This window comes from Scyliorhinus torazame, chromosome 11, assembly GCF_047496885.1.
Source record: "Scyliorhinus torazame isolate Kashiwa2021f chromosome 11, sScyTor2.1, whole genome shotgun sequence".
Taxonomy (NCBI): domain Eukaryota; kingdom Metazoa; phylum Chordata; class Chondrichthyes; order Carcharhiniformes; family Scyliorhinidae; genus Scyliorhinus; species Scyliorhinus torazame.
This window is the reverse complement of record NC_092717.1, coordinates 4,950,764-4,976,990: the sequence shown is the minus strand read 5'-3', so window position 1 is coordinate 4,976,990 and position 26,227 is coordinate 4,950,764. Positions and strand designations below refer to the sequence as shown.

The following is a 26,227-nucleotide window of genomic DNA, read 5'->3' as shown; positions in this document are numbered from 1 at the left end:
TCAGCGTGTCCATGGGTCAGCTTGTCCATGGGTCAGCGTGTTCATGGATCAGTGTGTCCATGGGTCAGCGTGTTCATGGGTCAGCGTGTCCATGGGTCAGTGTGTCCATGGGTCAGTGTGTCCATGGGTCAGCGTGTTCATGGGTCAGCGTGTTCATGGGTCAGCGTGTCCATGGGTCAGAGTGTCCATGAGTCAGCGTGTCCATGGGTCAGCGTGTCCTTGGGTCAGCGTGTCCATGGGTCAGCGTGTCCATGGGTCAGCGTGTCCTTGGGTCAGCGTGTCCATGGGTCAGCATGTCCATGGGTCAGCGTGTCCATGGGTCAGCGTGTCCATGGGTCAGCGTGTCCTTGGGTCAGCGTGTCCATGGGTCAGCGTGTCCATGGGTCAGCATGTCCATGGGTCAGCGTGTTCATGGGTCAGCGTGTTCACGGGTCAGCGTGTTCATGGGTCAGCGTGTCCATGGGTCAGCGTGTCCATGGGTCAGCAGGTCCATGGGTCAGCGTGTCCATGGGTCAGCATGTCCATGGGTCAGCGTGTCCATGGGTCAGCGTGTCCATGGGTCAGCGTGCCCATGGGTCAGCGTGTCCATGGGTCAGAGTGTCCATGGGTCAGCGTGTCCATGGGTCAGCGTGTCCATGGGTCAGTGTGTCCATGGGTCAGCGTGTCCATGGGTCAGCGTGTCCATGGGTCAGCGTGTCCTTGGGTCAGCGTGTCCATGGGTCAGTGTGTCCATGAGTCAGCGTGTCCATGGGTCAGCGTGTTCATGGGTCAGTGTGTCCATGGGTCAGCGTGTCCATGGGTCAGCATGTCCATGGGTCAGCGTGTTCATGGGTCAGCGTGTTCATGGGTCAGCGTGTTCATGGGTCAGCGTGTCCATGGGTCAGCATGTCCATGGGTCAGCAGGTCCATGGGTCAGCGTGTCCATGGGTCAGCAGGTCCATGGGTCAGCGTGTCCATGGGTCAGTGTGTCCATGGGTCAGTGTGTCCATGGGTCAGTGTGTCCATGGGTCAGCGTGTCCATGGGTCAGCGTGTCCATGGGTCAGCGTGTCCATGGGTCAGCGTGTTCATGGGTCAGCGTGTCCATGGGTCAGTGTGCCCATGGGTCAGCGTGTCCATGGGTCAGCATGTCCATGGGTCAGTGTGTTCATGGGTCAGCGTGTTCATGGGTCAGTGTGTCCATGGGTCAGTGTGTCCATGGGTCAGCGTGTCCATGGGTCAGCGTGTTCATGGGTCAGCGTGTCCATGGGTCAGCGTGTCCATGGGACAGCGTGTCCATGGGTCAGCGTGTCCATGGGTCAGTGTGTCCATGGGTCAGTGTGTCCATGGGTCAGCAGGTCCATGGGTCAGCGTGTCCATGGGTCAGCGTGTCCATGGGTCAGCGTGTCCATGGGTCAGCATGTCCATGGGTCAGCAGGTCCATGGGTCAGCAGGTCCATGGGTCAGCGTGTCCATGGGTCAGCGTGTCCATGGGTCCGTGTGTCCATGGGTCAGCGTGTCCATGGGTCAGCGTGTCCATGGGTCAGCAGGTCCATGGGTCAGCGTGTCCATGGGTCAGCATGTCCATGGGTCAGCAGGTCCATGGGTCAGCAGGTCCATGGGTCAGCGTGTCCATGGGTCAGCATGTCCATGGGTCAGCAGGTCCATGGGTCAGCATGTCCATGGGTCAGCGTGTCCATGGGTCCGTGTGCCCATGGGTCAGTGTGTCCATGGGTCAGCGTGTCCATGGGTCAGCAGGTCCATGGGTCAGCGTGTCCATGGGTCAGCGTGTCCATGGGTCAGTGTGTCCATGGGTCCGCGTGTCCATGGGTCAGCGTGTCCATGGGTCAGCATGTCCATGGGTCAGCGTGTCCATGGGTCAGCGTGTCCATGGGTCCGTGTGTCCATGGGTCAGCGTGTCCATGGGTCAGCATGTCCATGGGTCAGCAGGTCCATGGGTCAGTGTGTCCATGGGTCAGCATGTCCATGGGTCAGCAGGTCCATGGGTCAGCATGTCCATGGGTCAGCGTGTCCATGGGTCCGTGTGCCCATGGGTCAGTGTGTCCATGGGTCAGCGTGTCCATGGGTCAGTGTGTCCATGGGTCAGTGTGCCCATGGGTCAGCAGGTCCATGGGTCAGCGTGTCCATGGGTCAGCGTGTCCATGGGTCAGTGTGTCCATGGGTCAGCGTGTCCATGGGTCAGCGTGTCCATGGGTCAGTGTATCCATGGGTCAGCGTGTCCATGGGTCAGTGTGTCCACATCGGGTGCTGCTAAACTCTGCAGGTAACCCACACCGGGGCTGGTACCATTGCACCGCGGGATAAACACAGGCTGAGCCACTCTCCTGACACAGGCTTCAACCCAAACAAGTGTAAAAGCTCTTTGGACCTTTCCTGGACACTGTGACTCAAGGTCACATCAGACAGTTGTCAAAGTTCCAACACCAAATAATTTTCCTTGAATGTATAACTCTCTATACGTACATTACAGATATTACTCTTGTAAATCGGATCAACTGATAAAATATTATTGGTGAAATCACAGAAATATTTTTATTCTTGGTTACAATTTTTGTGGGAAAATATCTGGGGTTTTGATGGAATAAACAAGGAGATCTTTCTGAGTAAATCAGGAGATAGTGTTTCCAGTAAGCGGAGGGTCACTAACCAACGGGACACGGATTGACGAGAATCGGTAAAGGTAGCAGGAGGAGGCGGGGTTTTTGCGCAGCGAGTTGGGATCTGGAAGGTGCTGCCTGTCAGGGCGGTGGAGGCAGATTCAATAATAACTTTCCAAAAGGGAATTTGATGAATAATTCAAAATGCTAATTTGGAAAGAGCCATGGAGTAGGACTAATTCATGGAATTATAGAACAGTACATTAGAGAAGGAGACTCGCGATACAAACTCGTTAATCCCACTCCTCCTTGAACAGCCCTGGAGAGCCTGCACCACACCTGGTCCTGGCTTCAATGTGGCTCCTGCCCCTGACTCCTGCAGTTCCAGCAATGGCCACTGCTCCCGGTGGTGCTACTGGCACTGAAGAGCTGCCGGCCTCTGATTGGCCATCAGCTCATGTAGGTGGGATCCTTGTCCTAAAGAAAAAGCAGGAAGTTAAATGTCTGATTGGGATTAACTCCAATCAGGAGGGGCCAGTGGACTGACCCACCTCACAGCCATTAAATTCAACCCCCATCAATCTAATTGTTAACACAATCCATTTTAGACCTGGTCTACTTGGACAGGAACAGCACTGCCATCATTTACTGAGTTTCTCCTTCCTCAGGTGAATGAAGACGTATGTTCCAGAAACACATATATAGACAAATTCAAAGATCGTCTTTGACGTCATCTTCTTCACAGCCTTCAACACGTCATTGATGACGATGAACATCTTGCCACGGTCATCCCCACACCCCCACTACTTGCCTTCAAACAACCGCGCAACCTCAAACGAACCATTGTTTGCAGCAAACTACCCAGTCTTCAGAACAGTGACCACGACACCACACAACCCTGTCATGGCAATCTCTGCAAGACGTGCCAGATCATCGACATGGATACCACTATTACACGTGAGAACACCACCCACCAGGTACGCGGTACACACTCGTGCGACTCGGCCAACGTTGTCTACCTCATACGCTGCAGGAAAGGATGTCCCGAAGCGTGGTACATTGGCGAGACCATGCAGACGCTGCGACAACGAATGAACGGACATCGCGCAACAATCACCAGGCAGGAATGTTCCCTTCCAGTCGGGGAACACTTCAGCAGTCAAGGGCATTCAGCCTCTGATCTCCGTGTAAGCGTTCTCCAAGGCGGCCTTCAGGACGCGCAACAACGCAGAATCGCCGAGCAGAAACTTATAGCCAAGTTCCGCACACATGAGTACGGCCTCAACCGGGACCTGGGATTCATGTCACATTACATTCATCCCCCACCATCTGGCCTGCGAAATCCTACCAACTGTCCTAGCTTGGTACAATTCACACCTCTTTAACCTGGGGTTACCCCATCTCTGGATCTGTAAAGATTTAATCACCTGCTAATGCTCGCATTCCAAGCATTGTCTGGCATCTTTGAATTTGTCTATATATGTGTTTCTGGAACATACCTCTTCATTCACCTGAGGAAGGAGCAGCGCTCCGAAAGCTAGTGACATCGAAACAAACCTGTTGGACTTTAACCTGGTGTTGTAAGACTTCGTACTGTGCTCACCCCAGTCCAACGCCGGCATCTCCACATCATCATTTACTGAGTCATAAATTGGCGCTAAGTCTTTATCTTCACCCTGGTTTCAACAGCTCCTTCGGAAATCCTCCAAAATGTAACATTCTCTTGTGAGCTCTTTAAACATTTTAAGATGAAGCGTCACTTTCAGCCGAACTGACGCATCCATCAGTTGTTTACATTGATCGTAGCAACAATCCTACTATTCTAATCCAAATTAGTTTCATTGGACCTTAATCACTTTACCAATAAGCATTAGCATGAAACAGAGATTACAGACCAGTGCACACGGACTTTTACTACAACAATATATTTGTCAATGAATGTTTCGGCCTGGTCCTAAATATGGGGAGGCGGTGGCACAGTAATATTGTCACGGGGCTAGTAAACCAGAGACCCAGACTAATGTGCCGGGGACCCAGGTTCAAATACCGCCACTGCAGAGGGTGGAATTTGAATTCAATAAAAATCTGCAATTGAAAGTCTAATGATGGCCATGAAACCCCCTTGTCGATTGTTGTAAAACCCACCTGGCTCACTAATGTCCTTTAGGGAAGGAAATCTGCCGTCCTTACCCGGTCTGGCCTGCATGTGACTCCAGACCCACAGCAATGTGGTTGACTCTTAACTGCCCCTCAAGGGCAATGTAGTGATGGGCACTAAATGCTGGCACAGCCACGCCCACGTCTCATGAATGAATAAAAATAAATAATTATGAATTAACTTCAAATTTAGACTCTGAATTATCCATTGGTTTGCTAATTTCTGGTCTTGCAACAGCAGCTTTTTTCAAACTCAGGGTCGCGACCGGCGGGTGACAGGCGGGTGTTGAAATCGTCGCAGAGCGATCAGTCACGGCATTCCCGATTGCGGGATAAGCGCCCGAGAGCCGTGACGGCGTTTAGGGTGAGAATGCCGGCCGTGACTTCCAGCAGCCGTAGCATTTTGCCTTGTTCCATCTGATTGGCACCCAGAGTATCCAATGGCTGATTAGCTTTCCTAACGTCACACACGGCGGCTCATTGTATCCACGGGTCAGCGTGTCCATGGGTCAGCGTGTCCATGGGTCAGCATGTCCATGAGTCAGCGTGTCCATGGGTCAGCGTGTCCAGGAGGAGACAGTATCGTCTCCTCCTGCCATCAGCGCCCTGTCCCAGTACCGTCTCCTCCTGACGTCAGCGCGCTGTCCCAGTACCGTCTCCTCCTGACGTCAGCGCGCTGTCCCAGTACCGTCTACTCCTGACGTCAGCGCGCTGTCCCAGTACCGTCTCCTCCTGACGTCAGCGCGCTGTCCGAGTACCGTCTCCTCCTGACGTCAGCGCACTGTCCCAGTACCGTCTCCTCCTGACGTCAGCGCGCTGTCCCAGTACCGTCTCCTCCTGACGTCAGCGCGCTGTCCCAGTACCGTCTCCTCCTGACGTCAGCGCACTGTCCCAGTACCGTCTCCTCCTGACGTCAGCGCGCTGTCCCAGTACCGTCTCCTCCTGACGTCAGCGCCCTGTCCCAGTACCGTCTCCTCCTGACGTCAGCGCCCTGTCCCAGTACCGTCTCCTCCTGACGTCAGCGCGCTGTCCCAGTACCGTCTCCTCCAGACGTCAGCGCGCTGTCCCAGTACCGTCTCCTCCTGACGTCAGTGCGCTGTCCCAGTACCGTCTCCTCCTGACGTCAGCGCGCTGTCCCAGTACCGTGTCCTCCTGATGTCAGCGCCCTGTCCCAGTACCGTCCCCCCCTGACGTCAGCGCGCTGTCCCAGTACCGTCTCCACCTGACGTCAGCGCCCTGTCCCAGTACCGTCTACTCCTGACGTCAGCACGCTGTCCCAGTACCGTCTCTTCCTGACGTCAGCGCACGGTCCCAGTACCGTCTCCTCCTGACGTCAGCGCACTGTCCCAGTACCGTCTCCTCCTGACGTCAGCGCGCTGTCCCAGTACCGTCTCCTCCTGACGTCAGCGCCCTGTCCCAGTACCGTCTCCTCCTGACGTCAGCGCCCTGTCCCAGTCCCGTCTCCTCCTGACGTCAGCGCCCTGTCCCAGTGCCGTCTCCTCCTGACGTCAGCGCCCTGTCCCAGTCCCGTCACCTCCTGACGTCAGCGCCCTGTCCCAGTGCCGTTTCCTCCTGACGTCAGCGCCCTGTCCCAGTCCCGTCTCCTCCTGACGTCAGCGCCCAGTCCCAGTGCCGTCTCCTCCAGACGTCAGCGCCCTGTCCCAGTCCCGTCTCCTCCTGACGTCAGCGCCTTGTCCCAGTACCGTCTCCTCCTGACGTCAGCGCGCTGTCCCAGTCCCGTCTCCTCCTGACGTCAGCGCCCTGTCCCAGTACCGTCTCCTCCTGACGTCAGCGCGCTGTCCCAGTACCGTCTCCTCCTGACGTCAGCGCCCTGTCCCAGTCCCGTCTCCTCCTGACGTCAGCACCCTGTCCCGTCTCCTCCTGACGTCAGCGCGCTGTCCCAGTACCGTCTCCTCCTGCCGTCAGCGCCCTGTCCCAGTCCCGTCTCCTCCTGACGTCAGCGCCCTGTCCCGTCTCCTCCTGACGTCAGCGTGCTGTCCCAGTCCCGTCTCCTCCTGACGTCAGCGCCCTGTCCCAGTACCGTCTCCTCCTGACGTCAGCGTGCTGTCCCAGTGCCGTCTCCTCCTGACGTCAGCGCGCTGTCCCAGTGCCGTCTCCTCCTGACGCCGGCGCCCTGTCCCAGTACCGTCTCCTCCTGATGTCAGCGCGCTGTCCCAGTACCGTCTCCTCCTGACGTCAGCGCACGGTCCCAGTACCGTCTCCTCCTGACATCAGCGCACTGTCCCAGTACCATCGCCTCCTGACGTCAGCGCGCTGTCCCAGTCCCGTCTCCTCCTGACGTCAGTGCGCTGTCCCAGTACCGTCTCCTCCTGACGTCAGCGCGCTGTCCCAGTCCCATCTCCTCCTGACGTCAGCGCCCTGTCCCAGTCCCGTCTCCTCCTGACGTCAGCGCGCTGTCCCAGTACCGTCTCCTCCTGACGTCAGTGCGCTGTCCCAGTCCCGTCTCCTCCTGACGTCAGTGCGCTGTTCCAGTACCGTCTCCTCCTGACGTCAGCGCGCTGTCCCAGTCCCGTCTCCTCCTGACGTCAGCGCCCTGTCCCAGTCCCGTCTCCTCCTGACGTCAGCGCGCTGTCCCAGTACCGTCTCCTCCTGACGTCAGTGCGCTGTCCCAGTCCCGTCTCCTCCTGACGTCAGTGCGCTGTTCCAGTACCGTCTCCTCCTGACGTCAGTGCGCTGTCCCAGTCCCGTCTCCTCCTGACGTCAGTGCGCTGTTCCAGTACCGTCTCCTCCTGACGCCAGTGCCCTGCCCCAGTCCCGTCTCCTCCTGACGTCAGCGCTCTGTCCCAGTACCGTCTCCTCCTGACGTCAGCACGCTGTCCCAGTACCGTCTCCTCCTGACGTCAGCACGCTGTCCCAGTACCGTCTCCTCCTGACGTCAGCGCGCTGTCCTAGTCCCGTCTCCTCCTGACGTCAGCACGCTGTCCCAGTACCGTCTCCTCCTGACGTCAGCGCGCTGTCCCAGTACCGTCTCCTCCTGACGTCAGCGCGCTGTCCCAGTACCGTCTCCTCCTGACGTCAGCGCGCTGTCCCAGTACCGTCTCCTCCTGACATCAGCGCGCTGTCCCAGTACCACCTCCTCCTGACACACCGCGCTGTCCCAGTACCGTCCCCTCCTGGCATCAGCGCCCTGTCCCAGTCCCGTCTCGTCCTGACGTCAGCGCGCTGTCCCAGTACCGTCTCCTCCTGACGTCAGCGCCCTGTCCCAGTCCCGTCTCCACCTGACGTCAGTGCGCTGTCCCAGTACCGTCTCCTCCTGACGTCAGCGCCCTGTCCCAGTACCGTCTCCTCCTGACGTCAGCGCCCTGTCCCAGTCCCGTCTCCACCTGACGTCAGTGCGCTGTCCCAGTACCGTCTCCTCCTGACGTCAGCGCCCTGTCCCAGTACCGTCTCCTCCTGACGTCAGCGCGCTGTCCCAGTACCGTCTCCTCCTGACGTCAGCGCGCTGTCCTACTACCGTCTCCTCCTGACGTCAGCGCGCTGTCCCAGTCCCGTCTCCTCCTGACGTCAGCGCGCTGTCCCAGTACCGTCTCCTCCTGACGTCAGCGCGCTGTCCCAGTACCGTCTCCTCCTGACGTCAGCGCGCTGTCCCAGTACCGTCTCCTCCTGATGTCAGCGCGCTGTCCCAGTACCGTCTCCTCCTGACGTCAGCGCGCTGTCCCAGTCCTGTCTCCTCCTGACGTCAGCGCGCAGTCCCAGTACCGTCTCCTCCTGACGTCAGCGCGCTGTCCCAGTACCGTCTCCTCCTGACGTCAGCGCGCTGTCCCAGTACCGTCTCCTCCTGACGTCAGCGCGCTGTCCCTGTATCGTCTCCTCCTGACGTCAGCGCGCTGTCCCAGTACCGTCTCCTCCTGACGTCAGCGCTCTGTCCCAGTACCGTCTCCTCCTGACGTCAGCGCCCTGTCCCAGTACCGTCTTCTCCTGACGTCAGCGCCCTGTCCCAGTACCGTCTCCTCCTGACGTCAGCGCGCTGTCCCAGTACCGTCTCCTCCTGACGCCAGCGCGCTGTCCCAGTACCATCTCCTCCTGACGTCAGCGCCCTGTCCCAGTACCGTCTCCTCCTGACGTCAGCTCGCTGTCCCAGTACCGTCTCCTCCTGACGTCAGCGCGCTGTCCCTGTATCGTCTCCTCCTGACGTCAGCGCCCTGTCCCAGTCCCGTCTCCTCCTGACGTCAGTGCGCTGTCCCAGTACTGTCTCCTCCTAACGTCAGCGCCCTGTCCCAGTCCCGTCTCCTCCTGACGTCAGCGCGCTGTCCCAGTACCGTCTCCTCCTGACGTCAGCGCGCTGTCCCAGTACGGTCTCCTCCTGACGTCAGCGCGCTGTCCCAGTACCGTCTCCTCCTGACGTCAGCGCCCTGTCCCAGTACCGTCTCCTCCTGACGTCAGCGCGCTGTCCCAGTACCGTCTCCTCCTGACGTCAGCGCCCTGTCCCAGTGCCGTCTCCTCCTGACGTCAGTGTGCTGTCCCAGTACCGTCTCCTCCTGACGTCAGCGCCCTGTCCCAGTACCGTCTCCTCCTGACGTCAGCGCGCTGTCTCAGTACCGTCTCCTCCTGACGTCAGTGTGCTGTCCCAGTACCGTGTCCTCCTGACGTCAGCGCGCTGTCCCAGTCCCGTCTCCTCCTGACGTCAGTGTGCTGTCCCAGTACCGTATCCTCCTGACGTCAGTGTGCTGTCCCAGTACCGTCTCCTCCTGACGTCAGCGCCCTGTCCCAGTACCGTCTCCTCCTGACGTCAGCGCGCTGTCCCAGTGCCGTCTCCTCCTGACGTCAGTGTGCTGTCCCAGTACCGTCTCCTCCTGACGTCAGCGCACGGTCCCAGTACCGTCTCCTCCTGACGTCAGCGCGCTGTCCCAGTACCGTCTCCTCCTGACGTCAGTGTGCTGTCCCAGTACCGTGTCCTCCTGACGTCAGCGCGCAGTCCCAGCTCCGTCTCCTCCTGACGTCAGCGCCCTGTCCCAGTACCGTCTCCTCCTGACGTCAGTGTGCTGTCCCAGTACCGTCTCCTGCTGAACGTCAGCGCCCTGTCCCAGTACCGTCTCCTCCTGACGTCAGCGCGCTGTCCCAGTACCGTCTCCTCCTGACGTCAGTGTGCTGTCCCAGTACCGTCTCCTCCTGACGTCAGCGCCCTGTCCCAGTACCGTCTCCTCCTGACGTCAGCACGCTGTCCCAGTCCCGTCTCCTCCTGACGTTAGCGCGCTGTCCCAGTACCGTGTCCTCCTGACGTCAGCGCGCAGTCCCAGCTCCGTCTCCTCCTGAGGTCAGTGCGCTGTCCCAGTACCGTGTCCTCCTGACGTCAGTGCGCTGTCCCAGTACCGTCTCCTCCTGACGTCAGCGCGCTGTCCCAGTCCCGTCTCCTCCTGACGTCAGCGCGCTGTCCCAGTACCGTCTCCTCCTGACGTCAGCGCCCTGTCCCAGTACCGTCTCCTCCTGACGTCAGTGTGCTGTCCCAGTACAGTCTCCTCCTGACGTCAGCGCGCTGTCCCAGTACCGTCTCCTCCTGACGTCAGTGCGCTGTCCCAGTACCGTGTCCTCCTGACGTCAGCACCATGTCCCAGTACCGTCTCCTCCTGACGTCAGTATGCTGTCCCAGTACCGTCTCCTCCTGACGTCAGTGTGCTGTCCCAGGACCGTGTCCTCCTGACGTCAGCGCGCTGTCCCAGCTCCGTCTCCTCCTGACGTCAGCGCGCTGTCCCAGTACCGTCTCCTCCTGACGTCAGCACCATGTCCCAGTACCGTCTCCTCCTGACGTCAGTGTGCTGTCCCAGTACCGTCTCCTCCTGAGGTCAGCACGCTGTCCCAGTACCACCTCCTCCTGACACACCGCGCTGTCCCAGTACCGTCCCCTCCTGGCATCAGCGCCCTGTCCCAGTCCCGTCTCGTCCTGACGTCAGCGCGCTGACCCAGTACCGTCTCCTCCTGACGTCAGCGCCCTGTCCCAGTCCCGTCTCCACCTGACGTCAGTGCGCTGTCCCAGTACCGTCTCCTCCTGACGTCAGCGCCCTGTCCCAGTACCGTCTCCTCCTGACGTCAGCGCGCTGTCCCAGTACCGTCTCCTCCTGACGTCAGCGCGCTGTCCTACTACCGTCTCCTCCTGACGTCAGCGCGCTGTCCCAGTCCCGTCTCCTCCTGACGTCAGCGCGCTGTCCCAGTACCGTCTCCTCCTGACGTCAGCGCGCTGTCCCAGTACCGTCTCCTCCTGACGTCAGCGCGCTGTCCCAGTACCGTCTCCTCCTGATGTCAGCGCGCTGTCCCAGTACCGTCTCCTCCTGACGTCAGCGCGCTGTCCCAGTCCTGTCTCCTCCTGACGGCAGCGCGCAGTCCCAGTACCGTCTCCTCCTGACGTCAGCGCGCTGTCCCAGTACCGTCTCCTCCTGACGTCAGCGCGCTGTCCCAGTACCGTCTCCTCCTGACGTCAGCGCCCTGTCCCAGTACCGTCTCCTCCTGACGTCAGCGCCCTGTCCCAGTACCGTCTCCTCCTGACGTCAGCGCCCTGTCCCAGTACCGTCTCCTCCTGACGTCAGCGCGCTGTCCCAGTACCGTCTCCTCCTGACGTCAGCGCCCTGTCCCAGTACCGTCTCCTCCTGACGTCAGCGTGCTGTCCCAGTACCGTCTCCTCCTGACGTCAGCGCGCTGTCCCAGTACCGTCTCCTCCTGACGTCAGCGCGCTGTCCCAGTACCGTCTCCTCCTGACGTCAGCGCGCTGTCCCTGTATCGTCTCCTCCTGACGTCAGCGCGCTGTCCCAGTACCGTCTCCTCCTGACGTCAGCGCTCTGTCCCAGTACCGTCTCCTCCTGACGTCAGCGCCCTGTCCCAGTACCGTCTTCTCCTGACGTCAGCGCCCTGTCCCAGTACCGTCTCCTCCTGACGTCAGCGCGCTGTCCCAGTACCGTCTCCTCCTGACGCCAGCGCGCTGTCCCAGTACCATCTCCTCCTGACGTCAGCGCCCTGTCCCAGTACCGTCTCCTCCTGACGTCAGCTCGCTGTCCCAGTACCGTCTCCTCCTGACGTCAGCGCGCTGTCCCTGTATCGTCTCCTCCTGACGTCAGCGCCCTGTCCCAGTCCCGTCTCCTCCTGACGTCAGTGCGCTGTCCCAGTACTGTCTCCTCCTAACGTCAGCGCCCTGTCCCAGTCCCGTCTCCTCCTGACGTCAGCGCGCTGTCCCAGTACCGTCTCCTCCTGACGTCAGCGCGCTGTCCCAGTACGGTCTCCTCCTGACGTCAGCGCGCTGTCCCAGTACCGTCTCCTCCTGACGTCAGCGCCCTGTCCCAGTACCGTCTCCTCCTGACGTCAGCGCGCTGTCGCAGTACCGTCTCCTCCTGACGTCAGCGCCCTGTCCCAGTGCCGTCTCCTCCTGACGTCAGTGTGCTGTCCCAGTACCGTCTCCTCCTGACGTCAGCGCCCTGTCCCAGTACCGTCTTCTCCTGACGTCAGCGCGCTGTCTCAGTACCGTCTCCTCCTGACGTCAGTGTGCTGTCCCAGTACCGTGTCCTCCTGACGTCAGCACGCTGTCCCAGTCCCGTCTCCTCCTGACGTCAGTGTGCTGTCCCAGTACCGTCTCCTCCTGACGTCAGCGCCCTGTCCCAGTACCGTCTCCTCCTGACGTCAGCGCGCTGTCCCAGTGCCGTCTCCTCCTGACGTCAGTGTGCTGTCCCAGTACCGTCTCCTCCTGACGTCAGCGCACGGTCCCAGTACCGTCTCCTCCTGACGTCAGCGCGCTGTCCCAGTACCGTCTCCTCCTGACGTCAGTGTGCTGTCCCAGTACCGTGTCCTCCTGACGTCAGCGCGCAGTCCCAGCTCCGACTCCTCCTGACGTCAGCGCCCTGTCCCAGTACCGTCTCCTCCTGACGTCAGTGTGCTGTCCCAGTACCGTCTCCTCCTGACGTCAGCGCCCTGTCCCAGTACCGTCTCCTCCTGACGTCAGCGCGCTGTCCCAGTACCGTCTCCTCCTGACGTCAGTGTGCTGTCCCAGTACCGTCTCCTCCTGACGTCAGCGCCCTGTCCCAGTACCGTCTCCTCCTGACGTCAGCACGCTGTCCCAGTCCCGTCTCCTCCTGACGTCAGCGCGCTGTCCCAGTACCGTCTCCTCCTGACGTGAGCGCGCTGTCCCAGTACCGTGTCCTCCTGACGTCAGCGCGCAGTCCCAGCTCCGTCTCCTCCTGAGGTCAGTGCGCTGTCCCAGTACCGTGTCCTCCTGACGTCAGTGCGCTGTCCCAGTACCGTCTCCTCCTGACGTCAGCGCGCTGTCCCAGTCCCGTCTCCTCCTGACGTCAGCGCGCTGTCCCAGTACCGTCTCCTCCTGACGTCAGCGCCCTGTCCCAGTACCGTCTCCTCCTGACGTCAGTGTGCTGTCCCAGTACAGTCTCCTCCTGACGTCAGCGCGCTGTCCCAGTACCGTCTCCTCCTGACGTCAGTGCGCTGTCCCAGTACCGTGTCCTCCTGACGTCAGCACCATGTCCCAGTACCGTCTCCTCCTGACGTCAGTATGCTGTCCCAGTACCGTCTCCTCCTGACGTCAGTGTGCTGTCCCAGGACCGTGTCCTCCTGACGTCAGCGCGCTGTCCCAGCTCCGTCTCCTCCTGACGTCAGCGCGCTGTCCCAGTACCGTCTCCTCCTGACGTCAGCACCATGTCCCAGTACCGTCTCCTCCTGACGTCAGTGTGCTGTCCCAGTACCGTCTCCTCCTGAGGTCAGCACGCTGTCCCAGTACTGTCTCCTCCTGACGTCAGCGCCCTGTCCCAGTCCCGTCTCCTCCTGACGTCAGCGCGCTGTCCCAGTACCGTCTCCTCCTGACGTCAGCGCGCAGTCCCAGCTCCGTTTCCTCCTGACGTCAGCGCGCTGTCCCAGTAACGTCTCCTCCTGACGTCAGCGCCCTGTCCCAGTACCGTCTCCTCCTGACGTCAGCGCGCTGTCCCAGTACCGTCTCCTCCTGACGTCAGCGCTCTGTCCCAGTACCGTCTCCTCCTGACGTCAGCGCCCTGTCCCAGTACCGTCTTCTCCTGACGTCAGCGCCCTGTCCCAGTACCGTCTCCTCCTGACGTCAGCGCGCTGTCCCAGTACCGTCTCCTCCTGACGCCAGCGCGCTGTCCCAGTACCATCTCCTCCTGACGTCAGCGCCCTGTCCCAGTACCGTCTCCTCCTGACGTCAGCTCGCTGTCCCAGTACCGTCTCCTCCTGACGTCAGCGCGCTGTCCCTGTATCGTCTCCTCCTGACGTCAGCGCCCTGTCCCAGTCCCGTCTCCTCCTGACGTCAGTGCGCTGTCCCAGTACTGTCTCCTCCTAACGTCAGCGCCCTGTCCCAGTCCCGTCTCCTCCTGACGTCAGCGCGCTGTCCCAGTACCGTCTCCTCCTGACGTCAGCGCGCTGTCCCAGTACGGTCTCCTCCTGACGTCAGCGCGCTGTCCCAGTACCGTCTCCTCCTGACGTCAGCGCCCTGTCCCAGTACCGTCTCCTCCTGACGTCAGCGCGCTGTCGCAGTACCGTCTCCTCCTGACGTCAGCGCCCTGTCCCAGTGCCGTCTCCTCCTGACGTCAGTGTGCTGTCCCAGTACCGTCTCCTCCTGACGTCAGCGCCCTGTCCCAGTACCGTCTCCTCCTGACGTCAGCGCGCTGTCTCAGTACCGTCTCCTCCTGACGTCAGTGTGCTGTCCCAGTACCGTGTCCTCCTGACGTCAGCACGCTGTCCCAGTCCCGTCTCCTCCTGACGTCAGTGTGCTGTCCCAGTACCGTCTCCTCCTGACGTCAGCGCCCTGTCCCAGTACCGTCTCCTCCTGACGTCAGCGCGCTGTCCCAGTGCCGTCTCCTCCTGACGTCAGTGTGCTGTCCCAGTACCGTCTCCTCCTGACGTCAGCTCACGGTCCCAGTACCGTCTCCTCCTGACGTCAGCGCGCTGTCCCAGTACCGTCTCCTCCTGACGTCAGTGTGCTGTCCCAGTACCGTGTCCTCCTGACGTCAGCGCGCAGTCCCAGCTCCGACTCCTCCTGACGTCAGCGCCCTGTCCCAGTACCGTCTCCTCCTGACGTCAGTGTGCTGTCCCAGTACCGTCTCCTCCTGACGTCAGCGCCCTGTCCCAGTACCGTCTCCTCCTGACGTCAGCGCGCTGTCCCAGTACCGTCTCCTCCTGACGTCAGTGTGCTGTCCCAGTACCGTCTCCTCCTGACGTCAGCGCCCTGTCCCAGTACCGTCTCCTCCTGACGTCAGCACGCTGTCCCAGTCCCGTCTCCTCCTGACGTCAGCGCGCTGTCCCAGTACCGTCTCCTCCTGACGTGAGCGCGCTGTCCCAGTACCGTGTCCTCCTGACGTCAGCGCGCAGTCCCAGCTCCGTCTCCTCCTGAGGTCAGTGCGCTGTCCCAGTACCGTGTCCTCCTGACGTCAGTGCGCTGTCCCAGTACCGTCTCCTCCTGACGTCAGCGCGCTGTCCCAGTCCCGTCTCCTCCTGACGTCAGCGCGCTGTCCCAGTACCGTCTCCTCCTGACGTCAGCGCCCTGTCCCAGTACCGTCTCCTCCTGACGTCAGTGTGCTGTCCCAGTACAGTCTCCTCCTGACGTCAGCGCGCTGTCCCAGTACCGTCTCCTCCTGACGTCAGTGCGCTGTCCCAGTACCGTGTCCTCCTGACGTCAGCACCATGTCCCAGTACCGTCTCCTCCTGACGTCAGTATGCTGTCCCAGTACCGTCTCCTCCTGACGTCAGTGTGCTGTCCCAGGACCGTGTCCTCCTGACGTCAGCGCGCTGTCCCAGCTCCGTCTCCTCCTGACGTCAGCGCGCTGTCCCAGTACCGTCTCCTCCTGACGTCAGCACCATGTCCCAGTACCGTCTCCTCCTGACGTCAGTGTGCTGTCCCAGTACCGTCTCCTCCTGAGGTCAGCACGCTGTCCCAGTACTGTCTCCTCCTGACGTCAGCGCCCTGTCCCAGTCCCGTCTCCTCCTGACGTCAGCGCGCTGTCCCAGTACCGTCTCCTCCTGACGTCAGCGCGCAGTCCCAGCTCCGTTTCCTCCTGACGTCAGCGCGCTGTCCCAGTAACGTCTCCTCCTGACGTCAGCGCCCTGTCCCAGTACCGTCTCCTCCTGACGTCAGCGTGCTGTCCCAGTACCGTCTCCTCCTGACGTCAGCGCGCTGTCCCAGTACCGTGTCCTCCTGACGTCAGCACGCTGTCCCAGTGCCGTCTCCTCCTGACGTCAGCGCGCTGTCCCAGTCCCGTCTCCTGACGTCAGCGCGCTGTCCCAGTCCCGTCTCCTCCTGACGTCAGCGCGCTGTCCCAGTACCGTGTCCTCCTGACGTCAGCGCGCAGTCCCAGCTCCGTTTCCTCCTGACGTCAGCACCATGTCCCAGTACCGTCTCCTCCTGACGTCAGTGTGCTGTCCCAGTACCGTCTCCTCCTGAGGTCAGCACGCTGTCCCAGTACTGTCTCCTCCTGACGTCAGCGCCCTGTCCCAGTCCCGTCTCCTCCTGACGTCAGCGCGCTGTCCCAGTACCGTCTCCTCCTGACGTCAGCGCGCAGTCCCAGCTCCGTTTCCTCCTGACGTCAGCGCGCTGTCCCAGTACCGTCTCCTCCTGACGTCAGCGCGCTGTCCCAGTAACGTCTCCTCCTGACGTCAGCGCCCTGTCCCAGTACCGTCTCCTCCTGACGTCAGCGTGCTGTCCCAGTACCGTCTCCTCCTGACGTCAGCGCGCTGTCCCAGTACCGTGTCCTCCTGACGTCAGCACGCTGTCCCAGTCCCGTCTCCTCCTGACGTCAGCGCGCTGTCCCAGTCCCGTCTCCTCCTGACGTCAGCGCGCTGTCCCAGTACCGTGTCCTCCTGACGTCAGCGCGCAGTCCCAGCTCCGTTTCCTCCTGACGTCAGCGCGCTGTCCCAGTAACGTCTCCTCCTGATGTCAGCACGCTGTCCCACTCCCGTCTCCTCCTGACGTCGGCACGCTGTCCCAGTACCGTGTCCTCCTGACGTCAGCGCGCAGTCCCAGCTCCGTCCCCTCCTGACGTCAGTGCGCTGTCCCAGTCCCGTCTCCTCCTGACGTCAGCGCGCTGTCCCACTACTGTCTCCTCCTGACGTCAGCGTGCTGTCCCAGTACTGTGTCCTCCTGACGTCAGCGCGCAGTCCCAGCTCCGTCTCCTCCTGAGGTCAGTGCGCTGTCCCAGTACCGTCTCCTCCTGACGTCAGTGTGCTGCCCCAGTACCGTCTCCTCCTGACGTCAGTGTGCTGTCCCAGTACCGTCTCCTCCTGACGTCAGCGCCCTGTCCCAGTACCGTCTCCTCCTGACGTCAGTGCGCTGTCCCAGTACCGTCTCCTCCTGACGTCAGCGCGCTGTCCCAGTACCGTCTCCTCCTGACGTCAGCGCGCTGTCCCAGTACCGTCTCCTCCTGACGTCAGCGCCCTGTCCCAGTACCGTCTCCTCCTGACGTCAGTGCGCTGTCCCAGTACCGTCTCCTCCTGACGTCAGCGCGCTGTCCCAGTACCGTCTTCTCCTGACGTCAGTGTGCTGTTCCAGTACCGTGTCCTCCTGACGTCAGCGCCCTGTCCCAGGACCGTGTCCTCCTGACGTCAGCGCGCTGTCCCAGCTCCGTCTCCTCCTGACGTCAGCCCCCGGTCCCAGTACCGTCTCCTCCTGACGTCAGCACCATGTCCCAGTACCGTCTCCTCCTGACGTCAGTGTGCTGTCCCAGTACCGTCTCCTCCTGAGGTCAGCACGCTGTCCCAGTACTGTCTCCTCCTGACGTCAGCGCCCTGTCCCAGTCCCGTCTCCTCCTGACGTCAGCGCGCTGTCCCAGTACCGTCTCCTCCTGACGTCAGCGCGCAGTCCCAGCTCCGTTTCCTCCTGACGTCAGCGCGCTGTCCCAGTAACGTCTCCTCCTGACGTCAGCGCCCTGTCCCAGTACCGTCTCCTCTTGACGTCAGCGTGCTGTCCCAGTACCGTCTCCTCCTGACGTCAGCGCGCTGTCCCAGTACCGTGTCCTCCTGACGTCAGCACGCTGTCCCAGTCCCGTCTCCTCCTGACGTCAGCGCGCTGTCCCAGTCCCGTCTCCTCCTGACGTCAGCGCGCTGTCCCAGTCCCGTCTCCTCCTGACGTCAGCGCGCTGTCCCAGTCCCGTCTCCTCCTGACGTCAGCGCGCTGTCCCAGTCCCGTCTCCTCCTGACGTCAGCGCGCTGTCCCAGTACCGTCTCCTCCTGACGTCAGCGCGCTGTCCCAGTCCCGTCTCCTCCTGACATCAGTGTGCTGTCCCAGTACCGTGTCCTCCTGACGTCAGCGCGCAGTCCCAGTACCGTCTCCTCCTGACGTCAGCGCCCTGTCCCAGTACCGTGTCCTCCTGACGTCAGCGCGCAGTCCCAGCTCCGTTTCCTCCTGACGTCAGCACCATGTCCCAGTACCGTCTCCTCCTGACGTCAGTGTGCTGTCCCAGTACCGTCTCCTCCTGAGGTCAGCGCGCTGTCCCAGTACCGTCTCCTCCTGACGTCAGCGTGCTGTCCCAGTACCGTGTCCTCCTGACGTCAGCGCGCAGTCCCAGCTCCGTTTCCTCCTGACGTCAGCGCGCTGTCCCAGTAACGTCTCCTCCTGATGTCAGCACGCTGTCCCACTCCCGTCTCCTCCTGACGTCAGCACGCTGTCCCAGTACCGTGTCCTCCTGACGTCAGCGCGCAGTCCCAGCTCCGTCTCCTCCTGACGTCAGCGCGCAGTCCCAGTCCCGTCTCCTCCTGACGTCAGCGCGCTGTCCCACTACTGTCTCCTCCTGATGTCAGCGTGCTGTCCCAGTACCGTCTCCTCCTGACGTCAGCGCGCTGTCCCAGTCCCGTCTCCTCCTGACGTCAGCGCGCTGTCCCACTACTGTCTCCTCCTGATGTCAGCGTGCTGTCCCAGTACCGTCTCCTCCTGACGTCAGCGCGCTGTCCCACGACTGTCTCCTCCTGACGTCAGCGTGCTGTCCCAGTACCGTCTCCTCCTGACGTCAGCGCCCTGTCCCAGTACCATCTCCTCCTGACGTCAGCGCGCTGTCCCAGTACCGTCTCCTCCTGACGTCAGTGCGCTGTCCCAGTACCGTCTCCTCCTGACGTCAGCGCGCTGTCCCAGTACCGTCTCCTCCTGACGTCAGCGCGCTGTCCCAGTACCGTCTCCTCCTGACGTCAGCACCCTGTCCCAGTACCGTCTCCTCCTGACGTCAGCGCGCTGTCCCAGGCCCGTCTCCCCCTGACGTCAGCGCGCTGTCCCAGTACCGTCTCCTCCTGACGTCAGCGCGCTGTCCCAGTCCCGTCTCCTCCTAACATCAGCGCGCTGTCCCAGTACCGTCTCCTGCTGACGTCAGCGCGCTGTCCCAGTACCGTCTCCTCCTGACGTCAGCGCGCTGTCCCAGTACCGTCTCCTCCTGACGTCAGCGCGCTGTCCCAGTACCGTCTCCTCCTGACGTCAGCGCCCTGTCCCAGTACCGTCTCCTCCTGACGTCAGCGCGCTGTCCCAGTACTGTCTCCTCCTGACGTCAGCGCGCTGTCCCAGTACCGTCTCCTCCTGACGTCAGCGCGCTGTCCCAGTACCGTCTCCTCCTGACGTCAGCGCGCTGTCCCAGTACCGTCTCCTCCTGACGTCAGCGCGCTGTCCCAGTACCGTCTCCTCCTGACGTCAGCGCCCTGTCCCAGTACCGTCTCCTCCTGACGTTAGCGCGCTGTCCCAGTACTGTCTCCTCCTGACGTCAGCGCGCTGTCCCAGTACCGTCTCCTCCTGACGTCAGCGCCCTGTCCCAGTACTGTCTCCTCCTGATGTCAACGCGCTGTCCCAGTACCGTCTCCTCCTGACATCAGCGCTGTCCCAGTACCGTCTCCTCCTGACGTCAGCGCCCTGTCCCAGTACTGCCTCCTCCTGACGTCAGCGCGCTGTCCCAGTCCCGTCTCCTCCTGACGTCAGCGCGCTGTCCCAGTACCGTCTCCTCCTGACGTCAGCGCGCTGTCCCAGTCCCGTCTCCTCCTGACGTCAGCGCGCTGTCCCAGTACCGTCTCCTCCTGACATCAGCGCGCTGTCCCAGCACCGTCTCCTCCTGACGCCAGCGTGCTGTCCCAGTCCCGTCTCCTCCTGACGTCAGCGCGCTGTCCCAGTACCGTCTCCTCCTGACGTCAGCGCGCTGTCCCAGTACCGTCTCCTCCTGACGTCAGCGCTGTCCCAGTACCGTCTCCTCCTGACGTCAGCACGCTGTCCCAGTACCGTCTCCTCCTGACGTCAGCGCGCTGTCCCAGTGCCGTCTCCTCCTGACGTCAGCGTGCTGTCCCAGTCCCGTCTCCTCCTGACGTCAGCGCGCTGTCCCAGTACCGTCTCCTCCTGACGTCAGCACGCTGTCCCAGTACCGTCTCCTCCTGACGTCAGCGCGCTGTCCCAGTACCCTCTCCTCCTGACGTCAGCGTGCTGTCCCAGTCCCGTCTCCTCCTGACGTCAGCGCGCTGTCCCAGTACCGTCTCCTCCTGACAACAGCGCCCTGTCCCAGTACCGTCTCCTCCTGACGTCAGTGCGCTGTCCCAGTACCGTCTCCTCCTGACGTCAGCTCGCTGTCCCATAACCGTCTCCTCCTGACGTCAGCGCGCTGTCCCAGTACCGTCTCCTCCTGACGTCAGCGTGCTGTCCCAGTCCCGTCTCCTCCTGACAACAGCGCGCTGTCCCAGTCCCGTCTCCTCCTGACGTCAGCGCCCTGTCCCAGTACCGTCTCCTCCTGACGTCAGCGCCCTGTCCCAGTACCGTCTCCTCCTGACAACAGCGCCCTGTCCCAGTACCGTCTCCTCCTGACGTCAGTGCGCTGTCCCAGTACCGTCTCCTCCTGACGTCAGCTCGCTGTCCCATAACCGTCTCCTCCTGACGTCAGCGCGCTGTCCCAGTACCGTCTCCTCCTGACGTCAGCGCGCTGTCCCAGTCCCGTCTCCTCCTGACGTCAGCGCGCTGTCCCAGTACCATCTCCTCCTGACGTCAGCGCGGTGTCCCAGTACCCTCTCCTCCTGACGTCACCGCGCTGTCCCAGTACCCTCTCCTCCTGACGTCAGCGCGCTGTCCCAGTACCGTCTCTTCCTGACGTCAGCGCGCTGTCCCAGTCCCGTCTCCTCCTGACGTCAGCGCGCTGTCGCAGTACCGTCTCCTCCTGACGTCAGCGCGCTGTCGCAGTACCGTCTCCTCCTGACGTCAGCGCGCTGTCCCAGTACCGTCTCCTCCTGACGTCAGCGCGCTGTCCCAGTACCGTCTCATCCTGACATCAGCGCGCTGTCCCAGTACCGTCTCTTCCTGACGTCAGCGCGCTGTCCCAGTCCCGTCTCCTCCTGACAACAGCGCCCTGTCCCAGTACCATCTCCTCCTGACGTCAGCGCGCTGTCCCAGTACCGTCTCCTCCTGACATCAGCGCGCGTCCCAGTACCGTCTCCTCCTGACGTCAGCCCGCTGTCCCAGTACCGTCTCCTCCTGACGTCAGTGCGCTGTCCCAGTACCGTCTCCTCCTGACGTCAGCGCGCTGTCCCAGTACCGTCTCCTCCTGACGCCAGCGTGCTGTCCCAGTACCGTCTACTCCTGACGTCAGCGCGCTGTCCCAGTACCGTCTCCTCCTGACGTCAGCGCCCTGTCCCAGTACCGTCTCCTCCTGACGCCAGCGTGCTGTCCCAGTACCGTCTACTCCTGACGTCAGCGCGCTGTCCCAATACTGACTCCTCCAAATGTTTGTTTCTGAGTTGGGAGGTTCGGACTTCTTCTTATATTCTAGGCTGACATAAAACTTGTTGCTATTTTTTGAATGGGACTTTAAATCAAGCTCCTGTCGGTCAGTTAGAGTGGGTGAAACATGATTCATTTGAAGGAGAGCTTTGCAGTGTGCTGGTTAATGATCCTCCTTCAATCGGGACCACCAGAGCACATTATGTGGTCACCTCTCCAATGTCCTGCTGTCCAGGCCTTGCTAAGTGAGAACCGGCTGGCACGTTGCCCACTGGACAGCTCATTCCGTGACTGGGATTTTACAGAGCAGCGGTGATTCTTTTCTCCAGCTAGAAAGTCAGGGTGGGGGGCACATCCATCTTGGCCATTTCTGGGAACTCAAACAGGAATTTTCGGTCATGAAGTGCCCACAATCAGCGGCGATCCCACCTCTGAGGCCTGTTAGCCAATCAGAGGGCCAAATGCTCTTCTGTACCAGCAGCGTCACCGAGAACAAGGGCAGCTGGGATTGGACCCGACCTGGGGTGACATCCTGGAGGCTGCCCAACTGGACCAATGTCAGTGAGGCTGGGCTCACTTTGGCCAATTAGGTGGGGAGTGGTGGGTGAAGTCAAAGGGTGTGATTCGTCAGGGCTGGTCTTTATTGCCAGGGAAACCCACCCTCCATGGATCAGGAGGCTCCCCCAACCCTCGAGGCTGCCAGGTTTCAGCAGGCAGACCCCCCCACACCAGTGGTCCAGGCAAGAGATGGGTACACCACACCCACTGGAACTCATCTTTCAGGCCATGGGTTTCCCAGCTGCCCCTTGAGGCCTTTCTGTGTGAACAACTCTGGGACATCCCAAGGATGTGAAAGGCACCATATAAATGCAAATTCCTCTCCTTTACATGTCCTGCGTGTAATGATGCACTCTCCTTTCTGAAATTTAAGCTAAAGTACTCAAGTGTGGTCATTTTCTTTGTGCTGTTGTGTTAATCCTGGGCCGTTTTCTCCCCCCCTCACCTCAGTCCAGCTTCCTCTAGATGCTTCAGCCGGAGAGATTCAACAAGCTTTAAACGATCTGCGGTCAATCAAACCAGATAAGGTTTACGTGTTGAGCACATTAACCAATCAAAGCTTTATCTACACAGTGACCTTCAATTCTACAAGAGGTAAAGTGTATCTGATCACAGTCAGTCACTCTGAATGTTTCTTCACCGGACTACACAGCTCAGTTCAGCTTGAATTTGATCTTTGGAGATTAATTGTTTATTCTTTGTAGGCAGTTAACCAGCTGAAAATGTTCATATGATTGCTGTCACTCATCTGGTCCCAGCAACACCCTTTTCAGTTTCCCCCCCCCACTTCCATCCACTCTTTCCTCGTTCCGCCCAGCTTCTATAGATATATTTCTGATAAAAAATGGGTTGAAGGGATATGGGCAACAGGAGGTGGATTTGAGACCAGGAAGCGATCAGCCATGATCTGATTGAATGGCGGAGCGGGCTCGAAGGGCTGGATTGCTGACCTCAGCTCCTAATTCCCATGTTCTAAAGCTGCTCATTCTTGCTCCCCGATGGGTGGGTGCTGTGCTCACTCAGAGAGAGTTACCGTTCATCATCTCAATGCACAGGACTCAGGACCAAGCCGCCCATCTCCTGCACACCCCACCATACCACCGTGTGACTGAACACGGTTCCTCACCAACCACCCCCTCACCATCGGGCCCACATCCATTGAATCACCTGGGAGAGGCTGATTCTCCCAAAGGACAATCCCAGCAAGGTAAGGGGAAGAAATGTCCCTGAATATCCAGTATCCAAACTATCCCGCCCCCTGTGTCAATTCTCACAACCTATGCCCATATGGCTTCCTCATCATAAACCACGGGGTAACTTAAACAGCGAGTGCTCAAGAAACTCACTCCGATTTCTATTCAATACCGAGGCCCCCCCCGGACGTTTGAACCCTCCGCAGCAGAGTGTACGAGCATGCATGAATCATGAGTAGTGGGCATGTGTAGCGGTGAGGGGACATTGGTGAGAATCTAATCGGCGCCTCCCCCAATATCCAAAAGTGCGACCACAACAAACACAAGATACAAAAGGAATTTTTCAAAATGGCTCTTCCTTGCATTTTTAACATTCATTTCAAATTATTCCTGTACAGGGGATTTTGATTTGCTCCAGTATGAGATTCTGGGTGGAGGTAATGTTACCATCGAGGTGGTGGAAAACACCAAAGGCAAGCCCAAGTTGGACACGTTTACACTGATCCTGGATGGAGTTCTTTCCAGACCCATTTCACACACAGCAACTGCTACTGAGGTGTGTGTCACCTGCTTACGGGCATCAGTTTCCTGAGTTTGATTGTGTTGTGAACCCTGCTAATGTTAAATGTGAGGGTATCTCAAAACCCAGAAGGGTAGCTTGTAAAACTGGTCCTTAGTGGTGTATATTTTCAATTTGGCATAACGTGAGAAAAGATATGATGCACACCAGGGAGGAATAGTTCAATCACATTGAGATCAATTAATAAAGAATATTTATTCACTTAAACACATGACAAGACGGACTATAATACTCTCTCACAGTGCACGTAACTACACTGACGGCTACACACACCGTAACACATGACCTGACCCCCTTTGTTCTCAACTATCTTCATTTCCTGAACTCGGAGACGTCCCTTGTTCCCAAACAACATCCAATGTTATATAATTCTATGAGATAAATACACACAGGTTATTTGTCCACGTTTGGGGAAACCCATTTTCAGTTTCAGCGAAGGCGGAATCTTGTCAGTTCTGGTTTTGGGTTTTAACTCGCTGCCCTTTTAGCAATAAGCTGTTTTCAGGGGAGACTGTCCGCTGCTGTGTCCCTATCTCCAGTTATTTTACTCTGGATATATTATTCTTTCCCTTTGATGTTACCCACCCTGGGGACCCAGCTTTTAGCATATCAGTGCAAATTCCCTTGTTTCTCCACTTTGAAATTAACTCTTCTATACCCCATTGTTGTCCCCTCGTCATATAGTTAAACACTTGCTTTTCCGCCTTCAGACACCTGTCCTTATCAATCCCCTGCGGTAGGCTATATTAGGGGTATCGCGGTACCTAGGTGGGATGTACCTTATACTGTAGTATGAGTGGTGGAACCTGCCTGCTGGTTCCGCCCAGCAGGCGGAGCATAAGAGTCTGTGTTTTACCCACAGCAGTCATTCTGTCCCGGAGCTGCTGTGGTAACTACCTGTTCATTAAAGCCTTCAATTGGACTACAATCTCGCTTCAGTAGTGATTGATCGAGCATCATCCTCTTTTCTATTTTGTTTTATTTTATCCCAATTTCATTTTTTAATCTTAATTTTCCTCAATTCTTAACAGTTGTAGCAGAGATCACACTGCACAATGCTTCTTATAGTTAGTGGCATTCTGACTCATTAATAGCGACAGTATAATGGCTGGCAATGGTCTGTTGGATGGGACAGTAAACTCTGTGGTCAGTCATTTTCTGCAGCCAGACTCATGACTAATTACTGCGCAATTCAGCAATTTCCTCAACCGTTTCAGATGAATAATAATAATAATAATAATCACTTATCGTCACAAGTAGGCTTCAATGAAGTTACTGTGAAAAGCCCCTAGTCGCCACATTCCGGCGCCTGTTCGGGGAGGCTGGTACGGGAATTGAACCCGCGTTGCTGGCCTTGTTCTGTATTACAAGCCAGCTGTTTAGCCCACTGTGCTAAACCAGCCCCTAATGGCGGATGAGCTGCCATTTTCATCAGAGTGACCAAACTATCCAGTAACCTGGGCGCGATTCTCCGACCCCCCACTGGGTCAGAGAATCGCCGGGGGCTGGCGTGAATCCCTCACCCGCCGTGTCCCGAATTCTCCGCCACCGGAGATTCGGCGGGGGCGGGAATCGCGCCGGTCGGCGGAAATCGCACCGGTCGGCGGGCCCACCCCCGGCGATTCTCCGGTCCGCGATGGGCCGAAGTCCCGCCGCTGTCAACCCATGCCAGCCGGCGTGGATTGAACCACCTTTCGAACGGCGGGACAAGGCAGCGCGGGCGGGCTCCGGGGTCCTGGGGGGGGGGCACGGGGCGACCTGGCCCCGGGGGGTGCCCCCACGGTGGCCTGTCCCGTGATCGGGGCCCACCGATCTGCGGGCAGGCCTGTGCCGTGGGGGCACTCTTTTCCTTCCGCCTTCACCGTGGTCTTCACTATGGCGGAGGCGGAAGAGACCCCCTCGATTGCGCATGCGCGGGGATGCCGTGAGCGGCCACTGACGCTCCCGCGTCGCCCGGCGAAGTCATTTCCGCGCCAGCTGGCGGGGCGGAAATCAGTCCGGCGCGAGCCTAGCCCCTCAAGGTGGCGGCTCGGCCCCTCAAGATGCGGAGAATTCCGCACCTTTGGGGCGGCGCGATGCCGGACTGATTCGCGCCATTTTTGGCGCCGGTCGGCGGAGAATCCCGCCCCCTGTGTCAATTCTCACAACCTATGCCCATATGGCTGCCTCATCATAAACCACTGGGTAACTTAAACAGCGAGTGCTCTATAAACTCACTCCGATTATTATCATCGTTAAGGCCGCCCATTTCCACCTCGGTAACACCGCCTATCTCAGCTGAGCTGCTGCTGAAACCATTCGCTATCTCTCAGCTTCACTATTCCAATGCTCTCCGGCTGCTCTTCCACATTTTACCCTCTGTAAACTTGAAGTCGTCCAAACTTCTACTTCCCGTGACCTTCGCAGCAAGTCCCACTCCCTCCTCCTCTCTGCTCACTGACCTACACTGGCTCCCACTCAAGCAATGCCCTA

General features: G+C 59.7%; 1 protein-coding gene across 1 annotated transcript in view; it reads left to right on the top strand.

The window, feature by feature from the left end:
- pkhd1l1.1 (PKHD1 like 1, tandem duplicate 1) overlaps window positions 1–26,227 on the top strand; it is a 291,976-nt gene that overhangs the window by 53,627 nt on the left and 212,122 nt on the right. The window contains 2 exon segments of the mRNA XM_072468659.1: window positions 22,433–22,576; window positions 23,574–23,731. Of these exon segments, the coding sequence (XP_072324760.1) occupies window positions 22,433–22,576; window positions 23,574–23,731 (302 nt within the window).